Source organism: Chrysoperla carnea, chromosome 1 (assembly GCF_905475395.1).
Source record: "Chrysoperla carnea chromosome 1, inChrCarn1.1, whole genome shotgun sequence".
Taxonomy (NCBI): Eukaryota; Metazoa; Arthropoda; class Insecta; order Neuroptera; family Chrysopidae; genus Chrysoperla; species Chrysoperla carnea.
Window position 1 is genome coordinate 85,550,385 of NC_058337.1, and position 19,838 is coordinate 85,570,222.

The 19,838-nt window shown below is 29.7% G+C and overlaps 2 protein-coding genes across 3 annotated transcripts; both read right to left on the reverse strand.

Annotated features, from left to right (window-relative positions):
- Positions 1-1,906: 1,906 nt before the first annotated feature.
- On the reverse strand, positions 1,907-19,013 carry LOC123291672 (macrophage mannose receptor 1-like). Its single transcript, XM_044872042.1, has 8 exons — positions 18,908-19,013; positions 17,633-17,927; positions 17,386-17,558; positions 10,955-11,243; positions 10,754-10,860; positions 3,011-3,308; positions 2,271-2,439; positions 1,907-2,198 (listed from the first exon to the last, which is right to left on the reverse strand). The coding sequence occupies exons 1-8, from the start codon at positions 18,995-18,997 to the stop codon at positions 2,192-2,194; spliced, it is 1,428 nt and encodes a 475-aa protein (XP_044727977.1). The 5' UTR covers positions 18,998-19,013; the 3' UTR covers positions 1,907-2,191.
- Positions 9,218-12,669, reverse strand: LOC123305259 (hemolymph lipopolysaccharide-binding protein-like). 2 transcript variants are annotated; one of them, XR_006536836.1, is made up of 5 exons: positions 12,540-12,669; positions 10,955-11,243; positions 10,692-10,860; positions 9,311-9,379; positions 9,226-9,274 (listed from the first exon to the last, which is right to left on the reverse strand). XR_006536836.1 is itself a non-coding variant. In XM_044886924.1 (4 exons), coding segments are annotated over exons 1-4 (549 nt in total). In that variant the 5' UTR covers positions 12,630-12,669; the 3' UTR covers positions 9,218-9,378. The 2 variants fall into 2 exon arrangements, 1 of the variants encoding a protein (XP_044742859.1); XM_044886924.1 differs by having other exon boundaries at positions 9,218-9,379.
- Positions 19,014-19,838: the final 825 nt, after the last annotated feature.

Genomic DNA, 19,838 nt, shown 5'->3' on the forward strand with positions numbered 1-19,838 from the left:
AGCTTTATAGTGAAATATACGTATTATATAAAGGGGAATAATTTGGCAAGATTAGTTATAGATGTCATGTCAACGATTGGTAGATATAAGGTAATAACATTATTATTTATAATGTCCATTTCTTTCAAAGTACACGTTTTTTTTTTTTTTTTTTTTTTTTTTTATTTATTAAATTTTATATTTAATAACAGAAAAAAAGAAAATAAAAGTCGTATCTACTTATTTTTCTTGGCAAAAAAAGAAACTAATCATTTCGTTGCATGGCTTTGATCTATTTATTTGAAAGAGACAATTTGTAAAAAGATGTCCATACATTTTTACAAAGATAATAAATTTGTTAACATGCATACCTGAAAATTTGTCAAATAAGATAGAGTTTGTTGTATAGTACCGTTTTATTTAATTCGACTACTTTACTTAAAAATACGAGATTTTTTATATTCTTACTTAAATGGGTAAATTTTTTCTGCATTGTGAACACAAAACAATGGTATAAGGATCCAACTTCCGAATTTTCAAATGGTATTTGGTAAAAATGAAACGTGTCAGTGAAAACATTCCTTATAATGGAATTTGAATTAAACTTTTGCATTAGTTTATATAGAATATAACTACTTTTAAAGTTTTGATTTTTTCTTGAGTTTTTCAAAAATTTTCTTGTTTTACACTTTGTACCACTTGTACTTTCACCTCACCAAAACGATCTTTCTTCAAAAATCGTAAAGCTATACGTGTGTAGTCTTACAAAATGTGCATTTTGACTTGTTCGTTATTTAAATATCAAACATTTTTTTTAGAGAAAATCATTTTGATTTCGAGGAATAGCAATAAAAATTTGATTTCGCAATTAAAAACATGGTTTTATTTAAAATTACAGCGACCATTTATAAAGAATTCTCTCTCTTTCTGGAGTTAAATGCGACCGAAAAGACCGAACTTTAGGCAAGAGGACAAATTATAAATTTGGTGGGAGCGCAAGTAAATGTATATATTTTCAGATATGGAAATATCGTTAATCCTGAAAATCCTGATCATAATAATCAAAAAAACTGATTAGATTATTGTATTGTCATCGGTCCTTGATAACTATGTCAAATTTCGAGTTAATCCGACGTTTTAAAGGGGATCAAATAATACATACAAACATAAAATCTATGTATGAATCTAATAAAAGCGTGTTAATGTGATTGTAAACCAACAGTATTGTAAAAAAGTTTTGGTTTATTGCACGGTTCATACATATCAATCAAATACATGCTTTGGAGTCAAGTAATGAGTTATTTTTTGCTTTATAATACCACGCAGCAACAAAAATATATAATATACTGTGTGCAAGTGATGTTTATGAATTTGACAATATAGATATCACTCTTCAACCATCAATACTTTAACTATAGTCGTCTCTGTTCATCAAATAATGGACTTTTGATGAACTCATTAAATTAAAATTTTGTTTTTGTATCATCGACAACCTACTTTTATGGTATTATTATAAACTGCAAGATTGTCATAATATTTTAGATAGTTTTTTACCACACTCTTTAGATTTTTTGATATAGAAATATCCAATTGAAAAGGATAACCTATATGATACATCATTTTTTCAGCCAACTTTGAACCTTAAAATAAAAATATAAAGCCCGGTGGCCTAGAAATTTTTTGTGATTTTTGGAAAATTTGTTAATCAAAAAATGTATTTATAAAGTTATATTTAAATCCCTAGTATTATTCAATCCTTGCATATCTCCTTAAAAATCACTTTTAATATAGATTTATTTACTTACAATAACAAATTTTTATTTTTTTAATAATTTGAATTGAAACGCATAATATCTATATGTGCTAGGAAATAAATTGTTTAAGATTATTGTTGATAATTTATATTTTATTATTTTATATTATCTATGATTATCTTTATTGTACAATTAGATTTAAGTTCAATTGAAACAGACCGAACGTAGAACAGAGTCGAATAGGCAGAATTTATATCTTCAGAATGGACCAGGATAGTCCATGTATGCAAATTAAAATAAGTTTTGATAATTCTCTCTCGATTAATTTCAGTTAAGTTTGAACATTTTCTATATCTTCTACGTTTATATTTATTTTAATCTACTTATTTAAACATTTTCATACGCAACTCATTGTATAGTTCCCAGAGTAATACAGTTTGTCAATTATTATTCCTTATTTAAAATCTGTAAAAAATGTTTCAATGTTATTTCGTTGTAAGTAGATTTATGAATTCGTAACTGTTAATTCTTTCTTACTCATTGCAAATGTTTGCTGGAATTTCACATACAAAAGGCTGAAGAAAATCACAGTTTAAGTCGTTTAATCCACCATTTACGTAAAATGACCCACAACGTTCCCAGCCTCCCGCATTGTTAGGTTCACCCAATTTCCAATGAACATATCCGGAGGAAATTAGTGATTTACCTTATAAAGATTTTTAAAAATATTGTTAATTTTCATACTTATTATAAAAACAAGTGAAAACAAAAATTGACTGACTACTCGGTCATATTACACATACATACATACATGTAACACGTATATAATATACAATTTGCGCATAATTTGCACTCTCACGGATAAACAGTGATGTTAACGAAAAATGTTTCAAACAAAAGTTGTTTATTTTTTTATAAGAAACATTTTTTACATTTAAATTTTCAATCTTTCTCTGACGGTTTACAAGATGGGTCCCACGGACCCAAGATCCAATTGACCTATGTTGCTCATTTACGAACTATCTTTTCATTTTTGAGTAATCGTGATGACTGACGGACAGACAGAGGACAGACGACAGATAGACAACCGGAAGTGGACTAATTAGGCGATTTTATGAACACCTATACCAAAATTTTGTACGTAGCATCAATATTTTTAAGCGTTACAAACTTGGGACTAAACTTAATATACTATGTATATTTCATATACATAGTATAAAACTTGGGACTAATGGTATAAAAAAGAAAGAAATTATTAAAAACTGACTTTGTCATACCATCAATTGTAACCCATTCACCTACTCGGAACCAGTCATGAAATCCAATGAAAATAAAATACTCCTTCTCAGTAATTGCTGGATCCAAAACTGCAAGTGGATATTGGCTCATCAAACGGACTAGAAAAGACGCCTCTTCCTGTGAATTAATTATTGTTAAATAACCACCTTCTGCTTCGCAAATACTTCGTGCTTCTGCCCATGTTTGTATATCAGTATGAAATTTGTAATAACTATCAGTATCTGGATACAAAAAGTATCCACGTGGAACTGAATCCTTTGGGTTACTAACACTTGTTTAGAAGTCTGGAAAAAATATTTTAATAATATAAATTCGTTCCAATAAATAGTTATAAATGACTACAACTTAAAAATTTCTTCAGCAGTTGAACAGTTGCACTGTTGAGTAAATCATCTGACTCAAATTATATCTTTGCTTGTTTGTTTCTTTATAAATATACATAATATTATGCAAATTAATTAAAACAAGTGAAGACAAACAATTGACTGAGCTAGTTGTTAAAATATCATGTATAGACAGACAGTGTTGATTACGTACTCATTAGACATAATGTGAATATAACATAATATTTACTGTTTAATGAACTAATTTGAGCCCTCGCGGGTAACCAATAATGTTTACGAAAAAATATTTCAAACAAAAGTTGTTTAATTTTTTATAAGGAACATTTTTTATATTTAAACTTTTGTTCTATCTCTAACGGTTTACAAGATGGGTCCTATGGACTCAATACCCAATTGACATATGTTGCTTATTTACGAACTCGACCCCACTTTTTACGCCCTAAGTGCGCTATAAATTTCAGCTTGATATCTCTTTTCGTTTTTGAGTTACCGTGTCGGCAGACAGACGGACAACCGAAAATAGACTAATTAGGTGATTTTATGAACAACCATAAAAAACATTTTGTTCGTAGCATCAATATTTTCAATATTTTTAAGCATTACAAACTTATGACTAAACTCAGTATACCTTGATATATTTTATATATAGATGATATAAAAATAATCTGACTTACTCTATTCGTAGAATTGTCTATAATACCGTATGCAAATAAAACAAAAAGACTTAAAGTTCCAAAAACTTGAATAATTAGGTGCATGATTCCAATATTTTGAGTTAAGACTTATTAATAAAATTACTATCGTTAAAAGTACCTTTTATATGAATAACTAATTAATTCTAAATTAAGATTATATTTGAACAGAATGTACTAATTCAATATTTATTAAAATTTATTAAAAAACAAAACGGTGCGAATAGCTCAGCATTTGTAATACATTTAATAATTGCGACACATTTTTATCATACAAAGTACGTGTGACCAGTTTCACATAAAAACCAAAAACTAGACCCGGAAGAAAAAAAAAAAATTTCTGAAAAAATGTCCCATTTTTAAATGCAGGAGTTAAAAATTTCATAACCCAACCAACTCCCTTATAGTCGACAAACTCTATCCAATTTATATTTCTTCCAACTCTATTTTTTCCATATCTTTTTTTTTGCGATTACACGTAGAACAACTGTTAGCATATCGGAAATTTTAAACTAAAAGTAAGATGAAGATTTTATAAATACAGTTGAGCTTCGATAATAAGATTTCGGGTTGAAATTATTTGTACATTATTTCCATCTTTAATGCCAGGTGACGCGAGGTCTTCCCGGTTTTCTCCTGCCTTGTGGATTCCAATCGAGTCCCTGGCGCCTGATGTCTTTAGCAGGTTTTCTCAGCGTATGGCCGATTCAGCTAAACTTCCTATGCTTGATAACGTCTGCTATGGGTGTTTGATTTCTTTTCTTCCACAGGTTAACTAACATTGGATATCGTATTTGATCAAAAGATGTTTAGTATTTTTCTAAGAGAGTTGTTAATGAATGTCTGTATTTTGCTAGAGTTTTAGTAAATCTCCATGTTTGGCAATCGTAGAGTAGTACTGACTTTACATTTGTTTCAAAAATTCTGAGTTTGGTTTTTCAAAAATTTGTGTCTTTTTAACTCAAAAAATATCGGTTATTCAAGTACTTAAATTAATTTACTTTTACCAAATTTTACTAAAACACAGTAGGCAAAGTTAAGCCTTCCTAGTAAAAGTGTGTTTTTGTTTTTTGTTTTTGCAAATAACACATTTTCAATTTACTAATGCTATTAGTAAGAATTTACTCTGCCTAGAATGAGTCAAATCTGACTAACACTTTTCCTGTAATATATACACAAACAAACAATATTATTTTTTAGTTTAGTTTGAAATGAAAAGTAAGAAAGCAGTGTAATATTTAACGGACTGAATTTGACAGATAGCATCCCAATAAGAAATAGAAGAAGTTTTTCATAAGAAATTTAGTTGATTATACACTAAGATGTTTTTATGGCATTGGTAGGTACCAGCTAAATCCAATTGTTTACTTTTTCTTATGCACTTAGGAATTTCTGCTACTTCGAATTAGCCCCGATCCATTAGTCATAAAATGTTGAAATTTTTCATGTAGAACTTCAAAACATCTTCTTAGTGTACTTAATTGTATTTACAGATATAGGAAATTTTCCGTACAACATACAACAGACTTTCGCTATTATTTTATTTCGAGTTTGGTGGTATTAAATTTTTAACTATGTCTCAATTCGAAGTCATTTTATTACTGAATATCGGATTGTGTATATAGAGGCTTGTACAATTGTTTCAAATCTATTTATTCAAACTTATTTACATTTAAACAAATGTTAAGCTAAAATAAGATAAAAAATATCGGTAATGTGGACACAAATGAAAAAATAATATATTTTTCAATTTTGATGGCGAATTATGTTATATTTTGACAATATAAGACGAGAAGTAAGAATAATGTTTTTCGATATCTGGAGTAGTTATTTTCAAAATATCGAAAATTGAAAATTTTGTTTAATTATTTAGCATCCGTTCATTAAATTTATCATTAAAAATGAAAATAGGGTAGGTACAAAGGTACAAAACAAAATTCATCCTTAAAGATGAAAATTAAGTAAAAATTGTCTTGGTGCTCGTACTACCTTAAATTTGATCACTTTTATTTTAGTACTAGCTTTTGCTCACGGCTTCGCTCGAGATTATGATTCATTTTAATGGATTCCATACATGATTCATTTAGTGAATCATTGTTTCATTTATAGAACCAATTTTGAAGGCTCACATGCTACCAATCGTTTTTCCTCGCTTAGCCCGCCGACTACACATCAACTTTACTTACATCTCTTTGGAGAATAACGCAGCATTCGGTCATGAAGTTCTTTTAAATAATGAAGTTATACAATATACTTTTCTCTCATTCGCTCGTAATAATGATTCATTTCAATGAATTCCCTACATGATTCATTTAATGAATCGGTGATTCATTTAGAGAACCAACTTTTACCTCACTTATCCCCTCCAAATATTACAATATAAACAATGTCAACTTTGAAGGCCCACATGCTATCATTCAATCCTTTTTTTCCTCGCTTATGCCGCCTCCCCGCCACTTTACTTGCTTTCTCTTGGTAAATAACGTAGCATTTGGTCATGGAGTTCACTGTAGTCCTTTAAAGAATGAAATAAAAGAGTGATACTTCTGTCTCCAATCATGAGCACATATATCAATTTGTACATTCCTACCTTAAAAAATGGTTCATATAAACTTTAACCCCCTATTTAGCTCGTTGAAACCTCGTTGATCATTTCTAACTTCAAAATTGATAAAATCTCGTGCAGACTTTCAAACTTATTTTGAGCCCATTACGGACTGAATTTTTAAAAATACCTTTTGTCAAGAGACGGAGTATGGCCGATCTTCACCCATCTGATAACCAGATGGGACATTTTTTTTATGTAATTTTATTTACTTTTAAACACTCCTATCATAATTATTCTATCGAAAAATAATCTATTTTTGATTAATTTTTTTCCCATGAACGCAAGCCAATACCATTATTTTGGTTACTAAATTATGTTTCTTCTGGTATCAAATTCGATTGATTTCATATGGTATCAACAGATCGTTATAGATCTGTTGATACTGTGTACCGTGTTCGTTGTGGGAGTCTAAGGAGGCGATTTTAAGACGTGGCGAGACTCAGAGAGATGGTCAGAAGGGAGGGGTTTCTGTACTTTTGTTTTGGACAGGTGCAATAAAAAGTTAACAAAATGTGTTCAAATTGTTGAAATGGGTATTTATTTTGTATACAATACTTTACGATTTAAGAGATTTAAAATTTGCTTTATTACTTTTTTTAAAATTTGTTTCTTCATCATATTTTCTAGTGAGTTTATTATTAATATAGCCTAGAATTGCTTGCACAGGCAAGTAAAACTTCTTGCACAAGCAAAGGATCAAGCAATCAAATAATGACCACTTTGTCTTCTTTACGTTAATCTAAGACAAAGTTGCCATTATTAAGTTTCCATTTTCTTCCTAAACTTATCTTAATCTCTCCAATATACAAAATGTCTGTTATTTTGTACTAACTGTTAACCACCCGCTTTCCTGGATAACTTCAATTAACTTCAATTTTAAATACAAAGTTTATTGTGTTATAACCTTTTTACTTCATTTGCTATCCCTCTTTACTTATCTCGCTTTTGTTCACAATTTCTCTCGTTTTAGTGTCTTGGCGTGAAACCCTAATTTTTTTGAAAACAACCCATTTTACTCCTTGCTGATAAAGTAACCTTTTCTATACGTGAAATAATTTTTAAAATCGGTTATGGGTAATCTATTAAAATATACGCATCATAAACATTCATCCTCTTTTACACCACCTTAACAGTTTAAAATTAAAAAAATTTCTTCCTAAGTGCTTCAGTGTCATAAAACACCCACATACAGATGTCCCCAGTCCAAACCCCACGATTTTGGACTCTGCGTTGATATGCCAGTCAGTTCTCTTTTCTACATATAAACAACAACATTTTTCCCACCTGCTTCACTGGGCATGTGTAGATTATGTGTCTATAAATATATAGGAGACTTTCTATAGATCTATATAGATAGATAGTCACTCATCACGATATCTCTGGAACTATAAGACCAAGAGACTTGAAATTTGGCAGGAATATTCCTTTTGCCAAGTAGAGGTCAGCTAAGAACGGATTTTACGAAATTCCACCCACAAGGGGGGTTGCGGGGGTGTTCATGAATAAAAAATTCATATTTTTAAATTATGGCTTTTAATAGTTCAAAACTTGGTCAGAATGTTTAAAATTACATTTAGAAATTTTTTTAACCTTCGGAGGGTAGAAAGGTGTAGCGAGAAAGTGGGAAGGAAATATCGAATATTTACAAATATACCTAAGTGGGGTATCAAATAAAAGAGCATGACGTGTACATTACAAAAGTGTTATCCAACGCGAGGAAATGTGGAGGGAGGGGTGCAAGTGGGGATGTTGCCCAACAAAGCGGGTATATTTTACGCCACGCAAAGCGGGCGGGTAACAGCTAGTGTATTATATAAAAACTGGTGTTGATTTTAGATTTTTGATTAGTATGTATTTATTTTTATGAACAGACATTCGATTTCAATTTAAATACTTAAAATATGAATAAGAACATGGTGTCCATGAGAGGAAAAAAATTTTTAATATTTATTTAATAAAAATTAGTATTTCTGTATCAAACGTTCAATCGATGAGATATTTGATTTTGTAAGAAAATGTTTTATACTGTGTTTACTTTAAAAATCTGTAAGAAAATTTCCAGTTTTCAATCTTCAAATGATTTTTCCTCTACTTTTTCTGCCGATTAGTTTCAGATTTTCTCTTGTAAATATTATAAATCACATGAAATGAAAAAAAAAAAAATCCCGCATAACATTGACATTTTAGCAAACGTTTATCTGTATTTGTCTATAAAATACATGGATGTATAGTTTCAGAGATCTCGTGATGAATCAGTGGTAATTCGCGTATATATATTTAGATTAAATCGAATGCAAAATACGAATTGCATTGGATTTTGTCGCTTTGTTTAATTCTTTGCTTTGTTTTATGACAATAAAAACGACAGTTTCCATTTGAAATTTTAAAGTTGACCGTAATTTTAAAATCCAGTTAATAAAAACGGCTATTTTATACATTATTCGAATTCTATGTAATTTTTAGAGCTGAAAAATAATAAAACAAACGTTCAAGTTATAAGGACAAAATCGTTTATTGATTTAAAAAATTACAGGAACGAAACATGTTTTTGTGGATATTGAACAACTGGGTTTACCGGCTATTTAAACAAATTATTTTTCTATTGTTCTTATTGTATCAACTTCTGCATTTTGTAATCACTGTATTTAAAGATACCCTTCTTCAAATTTCTTGTATTTATTTCGTTTCTTTCTGAGGATTAATCTGAAAAAAATTTACAAATGATTTCATTCACAGAAATTTTAGAATTTCGACTTACGGAATATAAAAAAAGGAAAGTGGAATGGATGATACGGTAATGACATATTTTGTTTTGAAGACCATAGTTTAAAAGGGTTTATGGTTTGCCTCTTATACCTACTTAAAGTTTTACTTCATCTCTTACATTTTTAACCCACAAACAAAAAAAAGGGTTGTTATAAGTTTGACCGCTATGTGTGTGACTGCATCGTACCGCCTAAACGGATGAACCAATTTTAATGGATTCGGAGCGTGTTCTTAGTTATGTTTCATGTGCGAGCTTAGAATTGTGTACCCGAAAAAAGTTAAAAATTGGCGATGGTCATCAAAATTGATTCAGTTTGGAAAAGGCATGACATAATTTTAACATATAAATAATTATTACGGAAATGAATGGTCAAATAAATATGGCTCAATTTATTTCGAAAAGTAAAATGGTAAAATAATTAGGTAATTCCAAATAAAAATTCGAAAGAACAAAAATTTGTCCCAAAAAATGATAGCTCTCTAAATATCCTTTTCATCTCATCTGATATCCTTTACCATCACTTTCATATTGATTTAAGAAGGAGCGTTATAACTTTAAAGTGTTTATCTGTGCGTCCGTGTGTTTCCCAGTGACATCGTAGCCCTTAAACGGTCGAACCGACTTGATTGAGAACATATTATAGCTAAGTTTCCAAAAATTGGTTTACAAAAAATGAAATTCGACGAACCATATTAAGATGTCGATTGACATAAGAATTATTAAAATCGGCCTATACGTTTGGTCACTAGAGCACCACAAATGATCAAACATACAAACAAGAAATTGAAAATGAAAGTCGACGAAGTGGTTATCATTGGATAAATATTTGAAAATTCTAACTTAAGTGTATAATAAAAAAACAATTTAAAAATCTAAAAACCCGACTGCGTTACATAAAAACTGGAAAGGAAAAAACAAGTCCATATTAGTTTACATAGCGACTTAATATTCGGGGACTATTTAAATCTAAAACAACTGAAATTTTTCCAATAATGAGCCCCTATTATTAAGTCTCTATGTAAACTACTGGGCATAATTTTTTCTTTTCAATTTTTGTTAAACGCAGTCAGTTACTTGATTTTTTAAATTAATTTTTTATTTGAATAATTCAATACAAGATCAATGTAAACATCCCATGCTTTATAACATTCAAGTTTATATTAAAATTAAAATCGCATTGTAATTTTTGGTTCACATGTTAATATAGTGTTTCTTTTAAAGCCATAATTTAGTTTTATTGGTACTCACTAATTCCTACACGCGCTGTCTTCAATTTCACAAATGAAAGGCCCCTTTACGTTGCAACCTACAACCCTCAAGCCACCACCTATAACGTATGCTCCACATTTGTTCGTACCACCATTATCATTCGGCTGATTTTGTGCCCAAAATGCATATGAATATTCGATACCTTTACCTGAAAGAATAATTTAAATTTTAAACCTGTGTCTTAGTAAATGGAAGTTAATTTAATTTAAAATATGTCTCTTATAAATTTTAAAATACCGTACCATCAAGTGTTACATATTCTCCTTGTTTGAAATAATCATGAAATCCAATTAAAATTGTTCCCCTAAGACTAGGATCTATGTTTGGGGCACTGAATACCTTTGGATGTACGTATATCTGTGCCGATAAAGTTTGTGCTTCATTTAGTGAGTTAATGATTGCCAAATGACCATTTTCTGACACGCAAATTTTTCGTGCTTCATTCCATACCTGTGGATCTCCATGAAAAGTATACTTTTTTCCATTAATATTTATGGGAACCGATTGCGATATTTCTGTTTGTGCTATTGTCTATAATAAAGAAAGAATTAATTGTATCTCAGCAAGTAAATATGAAAAAGGTTAATACAAAATCTATTCATGTGATCATTAATATATGTAAACATGTGCAAATAAAAAGGACGAATAATAAATAAAACAAGTGAAAACAAACAATTGACTGAGTTAATTGTTGAAATACCATGTATAGATAGTGTTGATTACTCTATCACATTACACAGGTAGTATATGTGTGTACATGTCACACATGCATAACTGATAATCCCATATTAATACATACTATAAAATTTTCATCTAATGTGTGCCCTCTTGAGTAAACAGTGATGTAGGTATTCATAAAATCATCTAATTAGTCCTTTTTCGGTTGTCCTTCTGTGCGTCCGCCCGTCTGTAAACACGATAACTCAAAAAAACAAAAAGATATCGAGTTGAAAACTTTATACCGTGCTCTGGGTGTAAAAAGTGAGGTCGAGTTCGTAAATGAGCAACATAGGTCAATTGGGTCTTGTAATACGTTGGAAACAGAATAATAGTTTAAATGTAAAAGTTTAAATGTCCCTTATAAAAAAATAAACAACTTTTGTTTGAAACACGGTTTACCCGTGAAGACGCAAATTAGGCGCAAATTGTATACTATGAATTATATGGGAATAGCAGTTATGTATGTGTGACATGTATGAAACACAAATATGTTAAATAATTAACATATTTATGGCGACCAAACGGGGACCATTTGCTAGTTTTCGAAGCATATTCTAGGAAACTGTTTTTTGATTTTCAAAATTAATCACAAGACTCTCCATCAAATTTTATCATGTGTCCATCTGCCACATTATTGGAGAAGGTGAACACAAAAGTTTGCCCCATATAGGAAAACAAGAGATTTACGAAACAATATTTTAAACAAAAATTGGAATTCTTAAGAGTAGCCCTTTTAAATAGATTTGAATGGATAATTAATTTGACATCGCTTTATAACTGAAGCATACTAAAATCATTTGAAACTAATATTTTTATATACACAATTGTAAATAGCACAGTTTTATCTGGCCAAAGTATAATCCACTTGTGAAAAATGATTAAAAAGTGAGATGATAAATACAGGATTCTGCCTAAAATAATTTCAAAATTCTATATTCGTATATATTTGAATAGACAATGGCGAAAATCAAGATTGCGTAACACGTTCATAAACCCGTAAACCCCAATTCATAAACTCCAACTTGATCTTACGAAACTTGCATTTGGAAGCTTACACTTGTAAATATTGAGGTATGATGGATATAATCATTAAGTAGTAATACTTACTGTAACGTTCGAGTTTTGTGTATCACTTTTGTTAGCGAATACACATAGCACAGGTACCACTAAAATTGTAAAAACGTGAATAAACTGCATGATTGAGTGATTTAATTTGTTAATGAAATAAGCGATCTTAGTTTTAATTTATATATTGTTGTTCCAAATATATTTCGAATAAATTATGTTTGTGTACTTGAATAAATTTGCACTTAAATATTTTTTCAGTTGTGTTTCGCTAAAAATAAATGTATTGTTCAATAATGATATTTAAACAATTGTAATAGTTTTTCGTAGATAAAACAAACTTTTTACAATAGCTACACTGTAATTCTGCGTTTTGTCGTTCCGAGGTCTTAATTTAAAAAATTTTAAATTGTTCATAGATTGTAATATTCTACTATTCGTATTCGCTTGTGAAAATGATTCATTTTAATAGATGCTCTACATGATTCATTTAGTGAATCATTGATTCATTAAGAGAACTTCACTTATCCCCTCTACATACTACTAGCAATATAGAAAATGTCAACTTTGAAGATCCACACAGTATCCTTCAACCCGCTTATCCTTGCTAAGCATATCCCCTAAACATCGATTTTACGTTATATCCCTGAGAAAATATCGGACATTCGATCATAGAGCTCGTTGCGCTCCTTGAAGAGCACAACGAAAGAATGAAATGAAAAAGTGTTAGAGTAGACTTTTCTCCATTCGCTCGTGATAATGATTCATTTCAATGGATTCCATGCATGATTCATTTAGTGAATCATGGATTCATTTAGAGAACCAACTTTGAAAGCCCACAAGCTACCCATTGTTTTTCCTCGCTTAACTCGCCCTGTAAACATTAACTTTATTTACATCTTCTTGGAAAATGACGAAGCATTTGGTCTGAAGTTCGCTGTGCTCCTTTAAGGAATTAAATGAAGAATGAAGTGATGGAATATACTTTTCTCTCATTCGCTCGTAATAATGATTCATTTCAATGGATTCCATACATGATTCGTTTAATGAATTTAATGAATGGATTCCATACATGATTCATAGTACTAGCTTTTGCCCACAGCTTCGCTCGTTTGCCCACAGCTTCGCTCGTCTTTGATTCATTATAAAACCAACTCTAACCTCATATATAGGTCAATTGGGCCTTGACCTATGGGTCCCATCTTGTAAACCGTAAGAGATAGAACAAAAGTTTAAATGTGAAAAATGTTCCCTATCAAAAAATAAACAACTTTTGTTTGAAACAGTTTTTCGTAAACATCAATATTTGCCCACGAGGGCCCAAATTAGGCGTAAATTGTATAGTATGTATTATATAAATTGTATATGTATGTGCAATGTAATAGAGAAATGAACACTATTTGTGCATGGTACTCAGTCAATTGTTTGTTTTCGATCAGCCAATCTCCAGCTTCTTCTTTTATTGATATTATTAATATGGCAACAAACTTGAGTTGGTTTTCCTATTTTGATTAGTGTATAATATTCATTTTGAAGAAGAGAAAATATTGGATGATCATTTTAATACTTGAAATATGAATTAGGAACATAGTGTTCTTCATGAGAGAAAAGACATATTTGCTAATCTTATAGAAACACTAGTAGTAGTTCTGTATCAAATATTATTTCTAAGATATATTTGATTTTGTAAGAAATTTATTACTTGGTATAGAAATATTTAAAAATAATTCAAATTTCTATCTTCAATGATTTTGTCCTTGGCTTTTTCGGTTAGAACTTAACATAATCATTGTTTCAAATATTTCGGACAGCTAAAAATATTGTTTCAGACTTTCAATTTATATTGAAGCACTCCTTAAATACTGCTTGTGAAAAGATTAAATAAAATTCTCTAAAAATATTCGAAATCACATGAAGTAATAAAAAACCCTAGTAACCTGATAAAAAATGTAAACGTTTACAGTGGCGGATTAAGTATTTTGCCGCCCTAGGCCCTGTCTGATTAGCCGCCCTTTTTAAAAGATGAAATTTTATTTTTTTGAATCCGTTTATATTATTTATCCGTTTATAATACTTATATCAATTCATATATGAAACACCAGAATCATTGAAAATAAAATAAGAAAACATTGTGCAATTCTGGAAGCGGCTTACATGTAAGATTAATTTTACTAAAGATACAAAAAATCAACAGAGCTTTGAAAATTCTTCAAAAAAAGCTTATCAATATTCAATTATTTCTGTTATAAAACATTTTTTATCAGTATTGCACTCACAAATAAAAAAGTTAATCAGAAAATAAATTCCATTCTATTTCATAGAAATTTATTTGTAAATTTATATAAAAAAAATTCGAATAGATCCTTAAAATGTATTGTCGTTACATTATATCAGATTTAAAATTTTGACATTCTGAAAAATTTGCCGCCCCCCAAATTGTGCCGCCCTAGGCCCGGGCCTCACGGGCCTAGGCGGTAATCCATCACTGAACGTTTATCTCTATCTATTATTTATTTTTTTATTATAAACAGGGGCTTTCCATATACAAAATTCACATCTCCGTTTTAATCTCTTAGGGGATGAATTTCCAAAAATTCCTTCTTAGTGCTTCCTTACGTCGTTTAAAGAACGGATTTACAAAATGGAAAGGATTTTAAAAAAAGTATAAATTGATTTAATTGGATTTGGTCAAATTATCCCACTTTTTATATTCTATTATAGATAGAAAACAAATATTGTTTTGAGTAAGCATTACAATATTGAACGTAAACAAAGAAATCACGCCCATTAGTGTAATGATTATTCACAATAACATTTACTTTCTGTCAATAATATAATGAGAATATATAGTGGGATAATTTCCAAATCCAATTAAATCATTTTATACTTTTTTAAAATCCCTTCCATTATTAAATGAAACCTACTTAGTTCTACTTATTATCATTGGCTGCTGGTTATCGAATGCTAGTAAGTGAATCAATAAATTTATCAATTTGGAAAAAAGTTTGGTTTGTTGCTCTTGATGAGCTTATTTAGGTAAGCCGGATTTCAACAGTCAATAACAGAACACCCTGTATAGATTTCTACCGATCAACGTATTTATAATTCGATCAATGTTTCCATAAAAAAAAATTCGACCAGAGCTAATTCAACTTAAAAATCGAAACATCTGAATTTCTTAAAAATGTGATTCATGCAGACCCACCACCTTTATGCTAGGCACGGTACAATAGTAAGTTAAAAGAACAATAGTAAAGAAAATTTTGAAAATTGGTGATTATGTTGATAAGACCTTAAAAAAACAATATTGTTTTCACCACATTTATCTTTAAATATCGGATTTAAATTGGGCGAAGCCGAAGCTAAAGCCGATGAATCAACGATTGCCACAACCTTCGGCCGAAGACTTCAAAATATAACTGATTTTAAAATTTTAATATTGAAGGTTTATATTGACATTATAAAATAATTTACAATTTCTTAAATATTTCGAGAGCTTACTTTTCGAAAAATATTCATCTTAGGAGCAAAGTTACTCGAAACTTTTTAATAAATGTTTAAAGACCCATTCAACTATATATAAAACGATGTTTTTGTTGTTGTTATTCCATGAATAAGAAGTTATTCTTCAGTTTGAGAAAAAATTCATGAATGATTCTTTATAAAAATATCTTATTAAATAATATTCCCCCTATATATTCCCCCATATATTTCATGAAGTGATCCTGAAAAACCCTTCAAAATACAAATACGACTTCGACCATCTCTAAAACCTTTTCGACAGAAATGTCACCGCAGGCTCCCTAAAGGAGGTGTTTGATGAGTGCAGCCTCGATCCAAACGTGTCCTTGTTAGAACGACTTGAATTAAACACGAAAAAAAAAGTTTACTGATAAAATTTAAATTTATAAAATCATTCATTGACAAAAACAATGCATAAAAACAATATCTATATTTTTCTGTGATAAAAAATAAACTTTTCTGAATCGATTTTTCTTGAATGAATTTCATTTAGAATTTCTCAACATTTTGTTATTTGTATGTTATGATGGATGTAAGGACTGCAGTTTTAATTATTATGTTTAAATTGCCTTTTCAAACTGGTTTGTTATCTGCTAGTATTTTCATGTAACAATCTGCAAAAAATTGAAAAATGATTACAAAATATTTCCAAAATTATAGTATAGTACAAATATTGGCTAAAATTAGCATGCAAATGGAATAGCGCAATGAATATAGGCATTTAAATATTATTAGGCGCATGTTCTTAAAAATATCTTAAGCGTTTTAATTTTTGATTCAAAGATCAATACTTAATAATAAATTAGGACTAATATAATTTATTTCTTGTTCAAGTTTATAATAAAATTCAAAATTGATAGCAATTACGGGATCAACGTCCCGGCGACAATCATGTTGATTTTAATCCGATACAATAGGGTGAGATGAATATGTCTTAATGTAGTGCTGAGCTGACTTTGTTACACTCTGAGTGACTTTTAGCAAGAGAGGTAGACTTCTAAATGAGACGGATGAAGGACACTTTGTATTTAAAAATATTCCGGCTCATTTCGGAGCATACCTCTTGCTTACTCTCACTGATCGTATACAAATCTATCTGGAGAGCTGAGATGCTCTGAAGAGTAACAAATAACAATTGCCCACCACTGAGTGTATCATGAATTAATATGTACATATATCAATATAAAATAGGTATATAGAGTTTTTTTTATGCATAGATGTTTAATATTTAAATTCAGACAGACAATGTTAAAATCAGTGTAATAGTGTTTAGGAATAATGGTGCAATAAGGAGAGATTATTGTAATACTTATGTTTTAAAAAAGACTTTAAAACTAATAAATGTAATAAAGGTACTCACTAATTAACATATTGGAATTTCACAAATATAAGTTCCTCGTTCGTTACACGATACAACACTTAATCCACCAGTTTGCGTCCAATCTGCTCCACGATAAAATGCTCCACATCTATTTTTACCACCATTGTCATTCGGTGGCTCTGCCCAATAAGTATATCCAGTATTTACTAAATCTTCGCCTAAGGTAAATATTTTAAATTTTAATTTAGAACTTTGTTTTCTTTGGGCTCATTAAAATTTTCAATTATCATACCATTGACTGCTACAAATTCATTCTCTTCGAAGTAATCATGGAATCCGATTAAAACCTTATTTTTAAAATCATCAGATACATCAAACAAATCCGTTGGCGGATATGGGAACATTAGCAGACGAAGAGTGGTAGCTTCATCTTCTGAATTAATAATTGCTAAACTGCCACCTTCGGCAACACAAATTTTTCGTGCATCATCCCATACTTGTGGATCTCTGTGATATTTATAGTAACTATAATCATACTGAGTGTAGCCATAGTTTTGTCCTTGATATATTTCCAATAGTTCGGATGTCTATAACAAATATATAATTTGTATCCAATATGTAAAGAAAAGGAACTAATCAAAGTTTAAACTTAAAAAGTGAAAACAATCAATTGGCCCATATATAGACAGTGTTGATTACGTAATCGTTGTTACGTCATGTTAGAAAAGAAAAATAGCCACTTTTAGATAGCTACACATACATAAATGTCACACACACACATAACTGGTATTCCCATATAAAACATACTATATGTATAATTTGCGCCTAAATTGCGCACTAACTAGTAAACAATGATGTTTACGAAAAAATTTGTTGAAAAAACTTGTTTATTTTATAAGGAACAGTTTTTCAATTTAAATTTTTGTTATATCTCTAACAGTTTAGACGCTCATTGTATCCAAGATACAATTGACCTATGTTGATCGACCTCACTTTATACGTAATAAGCATGCTATAAAAGTTTCAGCTTGATATCTTTTTTCGTTGTTGAGTTATCGTGTCCACGCAAAAAAATATTGAAGACAGACGGATAGACAGACAGACAGGCAAGCGGTGCACCAAAAATGGGCTAAGTAAGTGATTTTGTGAACACCTATACCATCATTTTTTCAATATTTTTAAGCGTTACAAACTTGGAACTAAACTTAATATACGTTGGTATATTTCATATATACAAGGTATACAAATAGTGATAAATATTTATACCTAGATTTAATATGAAGGATTATTATTTTTCAAAAATAATGCATTTAAGCGATGAAAATCTACTTTGTTCCACTATATAGGCGATTTTTTTCAAGATCCTTTTTTTAAAAACGGATTAGACTATCAACAAACATAAATGATAAGTCTAGTTTTATTTACCGTGGACACCTTCCAGGTCACATGATGGTGAACTTTGTTCTTGTAAAGGGGAACACAAATTTTTATAGTGAATTATTACCTCAAAAAAATCACATTTTCATAATTCGAAATTAAGAAATATCAATTTATAAATGATACTTACTGTAACGTTTGAGTTTTGTGTATCAGTTTTATTTGCGAATACACATAGCACAGATGCCACTAAAATTGTAAAAACGTGAATAAACTGCATGGTGGAGTGATTTAAGATTAAACTTGATAATGAAATGTATGATTTCAGTTTTCTTTTATATAGTTTCCCATTATTATGTTTATTGTAGTACTTATGAATAAATTTTCATTTTAATATTTATTCAATTGTATTTAGGATTGAAGAAATAAAATTTCCAATTTACTTTGCTTAGTCCACTTTTATTTGTTTAATATTTTAATAATGTAAAATATTTTTGACTAGTTTCGTCTAACATGGACATTTTCATAACTGTCAATTGTATTTCTTTAAGTTAAGAATAAGTGTGCAATTAAATAACAATTAAATTTAGTTAACTATAGTTGATACTCGTATTTATTGAAGAAGATTTTTATAGAAGACGATAAGTCGTTTTGGTGGTAAGAAATATTTCATTTTATTATTATCACGTTTTGTAATCATAGTAATAAACAAATAATTTGAAAAAGTGAAAACAAGCATATTAAACCTTGAATATATATGCATGGTATAAAAATCGAAAGGCTGACTGCGTTAAATAAAATCTAAAAAGAAAGAAACAAGTCCAGTATGGTTTACATAGCGACTTTAACAATTCGGGACCAATTGGGCCGAATTTTTCAGACACAAAATATGGCAACTTGGGATGCTAAAAAATGTATACCACATGAATGATAACTTTTCATTTTCTACCTTTGGCAGTATCGCTAACCAATAGATCAAAGTTTCTGGCAAATTATGACCAATTGGGTTAGCTTGTTCAGCTTCCGAATATCGCAAATTGGGGTGCTAAAAATGGAGCTACGTTTTTTCCCTGGTTTAATTGTTTGTTACATGGGCTATCTATTGAAATTTTCGAAATGTG